Below are 5,595 nucleotides of genomic sequence, written 5' to 3' on the forward strand. Positions count from 1 at the left end.
TTTTTAAGCACAAGGTTGTTCTTAAAAGCAACTTCTTTTGAAAATCCAAACATCATTTCATCTTTTTTTCCTCTTTTTTTCTGTAAAAGGTGATAAGAAAATAACAATGCCAGACACTAGAGACATATGCATCGTAAAACTACAAGAAAAAATCATTTCTAGTTTTTAAGTTGCAACTTCAAAAACCACACATTGTAAATACCCACCGTAAAGTCCCCCCCACCCCCCCTCCCCATCCCTTCCCCACCGCCACTGCCCGGTAAATGAAAAAGATATCACTTACATTAAAACCATTTTATCCTCCTTTTTGTGGTGGTGTATTCCAACAGTCACCAAGTTTTGCTTCTACTTACAGCGATTGTGTAGTCTGTTGCAAATTAAAGCATTCATTGTTTAGTTTGGGAAAAAAGAAAGGAAAACGTTGTCCTTGCAATGCAACCGGCAACCAAAAAAAGCATCTTTACATCTTCTTTTTAGTGCAACTCTTAAAATGTAAAACATTTCCAGTGATTCCTTGAGAGGTATCATTTCTTTGTTTTTGTTCATTTTTCTTTTTCATTTTTACGTATGTCACACCTCACAGATTCATGAAAATATCCAAACAAAGCGGGTTTGTTTTCATTGTTTTGTCATTTCTTTTTTTTTTTTCTTTTTTTTTTCTCTTTTTCAACTTTTTGCTTCTCTGCATTGGCATGGTCATCCAACGTCTTGTTTACTAGAACATAAACACAGGAGAGGATCCAGACCTCCTGTGTATTCCCATTCCCTTCAGCCTCCATGTTTGATACATTTCATGTTTAACCACCATGGCATTGCCTTGAGTCTTGCCATCCACCTTCTACCTCTGAAAAGAAGGGTTAGGTGAAGGAGGAACAGGAGGAAAAACTGGAGGATGAAGAGAAGAGAGAGTGCGCTGTACAACGGGAACAAGCCCATATCAAGATCAATCAGGGAAATAGAGACATAGATGAGAAAAAACCCACAGCAAAACCTTCATATAACGCAGTAGGGTTCCCGTGGTAACCTGGATTTTCTGCAGTAGAGGAGGGTGGTGCTGAAGCAGCGCCGGAGCTCCCTATTGGAAAAGATGCAGATGAAAGGATTGACTCCGGCCTGGGCGAAGCTCATCCACACAGCCGCCGTCAGGTAGCCCCCAGGGACGACTGGACCCCTTGCAAACACCCGCCAGTAGCAGGCTACCAGATAGGGCCCCCAAAGAGCCAGGAAGAAAAACGTCATGATGTAGAACATCCTACTAATCCTCTTCTCTGTTTTGAATTCATCCAACACCAAAAGACGCCTGCGACCCGCGGCGTTGCTGTTTTGCCGGATTCCCAGCAACGTAGGTGGAGTGGGGCCTCGACCAAACCCAGCCAGCCAGTTTGCCGCTGCCTGCCCACTTGCGCCTGGCCCATGGAAGGTCCAGTTCTGGCTGACTGCAGGAACAAACTGGACAGGTTTCATTTTTCGGCGGTCATGGACGAAGAATATGAGCTTGAGGTAAACGAGCTGTGTGGCGAGGAGGATGAGTGCCAGCAGGAGCATGAATCCCAACGAATCATTTGCCCTGAAGGAACGGTGCTGGAATGTGCACTGGTCCTCCTCCCGGATAAAAGAGTATGTCCCTACGTCCAGCACTGGTGGGAATGCCATTGCCACTGACAATGTCCAAACCATGCAGATGACAGCCAAACAGGTCCAGAAGGTTAGCCTTTTGGTGTAGAAACGGTGATGTGCGATGGCAAGGTAGCGTGTGACGCTAACGCAGAATAGCATAAATGCCGTATGGAAACAGGAGAGCACACCCAGAAAGGCAATTACTTTGCAGGTCAGTGTCCCATATGTCCATGCAGATCCATTTTTGACCGAGGTGAAGACGAAAGGGAAGCAGATGGCGGAGCGCAGGATATCAGATGCGCACAAATCCAACAGGAAATAGTAGGGTGCTCGATGCAAGCTCTTGTCTTTGACAAGCAGGATGGAGATCAGGAGGTTTCCAACCACACCGACTCCAATGATAAAACCCAGAGAGGTCAGTTTGAGGAACGTGGCGAGAGGAGAGACATTCTGCAAGATGGTGTGGTCCCCTGCATGGCTATAGTTCGCCATAGATGGAGGAGGGATCATAAAGATAGCGGAATAGCTTCAGCCAAGTATCATGATCTAGAGGTGGCAGGGGGAGGCGTTAGATCCATTTGGCGGTGTGCTTTGAAGAGGTTTCCAGACGTGCAGGCGACCTCTCCTCTAAGGCATCCTTTGTTCCTTTGTCTCATCACACCTAAAGAAAAAAAATCCCTGAAAAATATTATCCACCCATCAGCATTCAGTGCTGAACAACAGCTGCATTGTTTTTAACTCTACTTATACTATGTAGAAGTAATAGGCAATCATTTTTCTTTGCCAGACATTTATTAATTTATTAATCTTACATTTTTGTAAATTGGGACTGGCTCAGTGCAGAGCTCCTTCTTAGCTTATAAATACTTTGTCTTGAGTCAGACAGTAAGACAGAGAGACAGACACACAGACAGGGATGGATCATGATTAGACTGAAGCATTAATCAGTAACAGTTTATAGAGTCTTTAGGTGGCTTCGGAATTTCTTAAACAAAAGCACCATGAGTACAAAGCACCAAACCCCATTAAGGAACGACGCTATTTTACCTCAAAAAGGCAACGGCACAACTCATCAGCACACAAAGCTCGAATTGTTTTGACATTTTTAACGCAAAGTGAGACATTTGAAGAAATGCAGTGTAAAAATAAGCTCTCCTCGATCACACCCTACACCCTGCAGAAGAGAGGACGGCTCTCAGGAGCGGTGGATGCCTCGGATAAACTCACCTCGCCTTGATGCAAAACCGACGGAGGGCGCATACATATTAAAGCATCCGTATTTTTTGTCTGATTAAAGGTTAACAGGATTACAGCTCTCACCTTGATAAGCAGTGTTCTCATTAAGAGCGATAATTGAGCCAGCCTGCATTTTCCTTGTCATATTTTATATTAGTAATTAGGAGAAAGAGTTGAGTGGATATAATGTGTAATGCTGCCTCTTAAACCGCAATTCGATTATTTTATTATTTTTTCGTTTCAGTGCGCGGGTATGAATATCAGATTAAACAAGGATTGTTAGAAGTGACAATAACACGCCTGCTGGTGATACAATCATGGGATTTTCTCATCGATTGCCGTTTATTTATTAGTTTGAAATTATGTTTTGCCTCTGCTTGTATCTGATTTCATGTGTGTTGTGTCTACTTACGCGTTTGAATGCGTCCTCCGATTGTCAGTCGAGTGTTTTACGCGCGTCTGAATCCGATAGCTTTCCGGGAAAAAAAAAAAAAAAAAAAAGAATACAAAAACCCAGCGCCGTCGTTATTCTATATCCAGATTTGCTGGCTAAAGCATAGGACTGTGGCAGATCCGTATACTTCCATTAGAATATTATTCCCAAGTCTCCGCTATGAAATGCCCAGAATCGCAGCCACCACACAAGACAAGGCCAAAAAAAGGAGATCGAGAAAGAGAGGGAGACAGACACACAGCCGATCAAAAGAACACTTAAAATCCTACCTGTTGATAATCCTAATTTGTATCGCTCCTTAAGGTTATTTACATTGCACTAGTCGGGTTTTTGCTTTTAGAAAAAGCCTGATTTGTTGCCTGTCCCCTTTTTCCTCCACGGTGAATATCCTCCAGTAAATGGAGCTCAGTGCGCATGCGCCCTGCATCCCTATTTGTAATCCAAGACGCGTCTTGTCTCTTGTTGCAGCAGCAGCAGCAGCAGCAGCTCCCTCTCTCACGGTAACATCTGCCTAAAGGGGACCGCTGCTGACCGGTAACGCGTTACAACAGCACGTGCCGTTTCCCCTGGAAACGCCGAACAAACAAATTACTTGTTTTTCCCTTGAGTTAGGGTATTAAGACATGTCATTCTTCTGTTTTTTGCAGATTGATTCAGACCTACTGTTCTACAGGTTTGGAGGAAAAAAACATGTATAAATCAAAGAAAGAACTTCTTAAATAATACAAAGACTAAATTGTGTTTGGTCGAGGCAGACCTTGACTTTTATAAACTGTTTTTTTTTAAGCTAATGGTGTTATCTGTTTTAATTCTGATAAAGACACCACATACTCTATAGCTTTCATTTCCCTAGCTCTATGTACTTTTCAAAGTGCTCATACATGTTTCACTCATCAGAAATATCAACCATTATGTACTAAGCGAGGGGTTAAATCAGGCATTCACCTCGACATAGAATGACTTCCCCTGTATATATACATAATTGACAAGCACTTTGCGAACTGTTGTTCATTCTACCCAGATGGCATGATAAATTCATTGGATCTGATTTCTCAGCCATGTATGAAGAGCTGTGATGTCATGTGCAGTGCAACAAGTGAACAATGCTTCAGCCACATGTACACAAGCCGAGTAACCCCCTGACCGGGGCGTTAATACATCAATAAAAGAAATGTGTTGTGGTAAATTCTGAATGGGTTTCATTCCTTCTTCTGTAAATTGTCCTTGGGTTTCTGGAAAGGCGCTATGTAAGTCAAAACTTCTAATATTATCATCATTATTCATGACACGAGAGCACTCTTGAACAACATACCAGGAGTTGTGAAGATCATTAGAAGAATCCATTTATTATTCACAAAGCCATTTTATCACACATACAGTATTAGCAGATTAAACAGCAACACAAGCTCTCTCATGAACTTTTCACAGACTGCTTCAATGGAACAATCGCAGACGTGAACACAGAAGGAAATCACCCCGAGCATGGCCAGTGTGAACTGCAATTGAAGCGTCCTTTAAGGAGATTATTTTAGCAGCAGCTTTTAAGATAAAAAGGCAACAGTGTTTGGGTTTTTCATCTCAGCAGGTCAGCAGAAAAATATAGTTCCTCGTTCTGGACTCCCTGGTTGTTTCCGTTCACCAAAACGTGCGCCCTTTTTACGCTTGACGCAGCAGCTCCAATAAGGCACGTTCCTTTTCAGGTCCATCAAAACACCAGTGAGAGTTATACATGCGCTGGATGATAACAGGGAAGTACAGGATCGTGCGAGTCTCTCTCAGAACGTGTCGTTCCGCCTCCGCGCGTACCAGCCAAGGAAGGCGCAGAAACCCACCACAGTGAGGATGGTGCCCAGGAGCAGGGCCAAGCCGTCCCCGGCGTCGTAAGCCTCCGCCGGTGAGACAAGACATAGAATCAACAGTCCCAGGATCGCTGCAGAACATTTAGGAGCCATGTTGAGATATTGTTCGGTTGTTGCTGTTAACTTTCAGGAAGCTGGAGCGCCTGCGTCAGAGGAAGGTTGACTTCCTTGTTCGCTCAGCCAATTGGAGAGCTCTTGTATGATGACCAGCAGCTCTTGCCTTTCCTTTTAAAGATATATTCCCTCCCTAATTCGGCCAACATATTTCCGTGGCACCTAAATGTTTGGATTATTCGATTTATTATGTAGCGACATAAAACGATTTTGACTTAATTTCATCAAGATTCAAGATTTTTTATTTGTCACATGCTCATACAGCAGTGAAATGTAAGGACTGTTCCGCAAGGCCAAGCAACAACAATAACAATA

The 5,595-nt window shown here is 43.3% G+C and overlaps 1 protein-coding gene across 4 annotated transcripts; it reads right to left on the minus strand.

The window, feature by feature from the left end:
- Nucleotides 1–545: 545 nt before the first annotated feature.
- On the minus strand, nucleotides 546–3,723 carry gpr85 (G protein-coupled receptor 85). Of its 4 annotated transcripts, none has more exons than XM_079335729.1 (2): nucleotides 3,577–3,723; nucleotides 546–2,278 (listed from the first exon to the last, which is right to left on the minus strand). In XM_079335729.1, the coding sequence occupies exon 2, from the start codon at nucleotides 2,125–2,127 to the stop codon at nucleotides 994–996; it is 1,134 nt and encodes a 377-aa protein (XP_079191855.1). In that variant the 5' UTR covers nucleotides 2,128–2,278; nucleotides 3,577–3,723; the 3' UTR covers nucleotides 546–993. The 4 variants fall into 4 exon arrangements, with proteins under 4 accessions (XP_079191855.1, XP_079191858.1, XP_079191857.1 ...); XM_079335732.1 differs by having other exon boundaries at nucleotides 546–2,295; XM_079335731.1 differs by having other exon boundaries at nucleotides 3,266–3,723.
- Between the last annotated feature and the right edge of the window lie 1,872 nt (nucleotides 3,724–5,595).

Source organism: Symphodus melops (assembly GCF_947650265.1).
Source record: "Symphodus melops genome assembly, chromosome: 22".
NCBI lineage: Eukaryota > Metazoa > Chordata > Actinopteri > Labriformes > Labridae > Symphodus > Symphodus melops.

Bases quoted from the DNA above. Each gene is read 5' to 3' on its own strand.
- gpr85 (XM_079335729.1), bottom strand. From the start codon at position 2,127: ATGATCCCTCCTCCATCTATGGCGAACTATAGCCATGCAGGGGACCAC.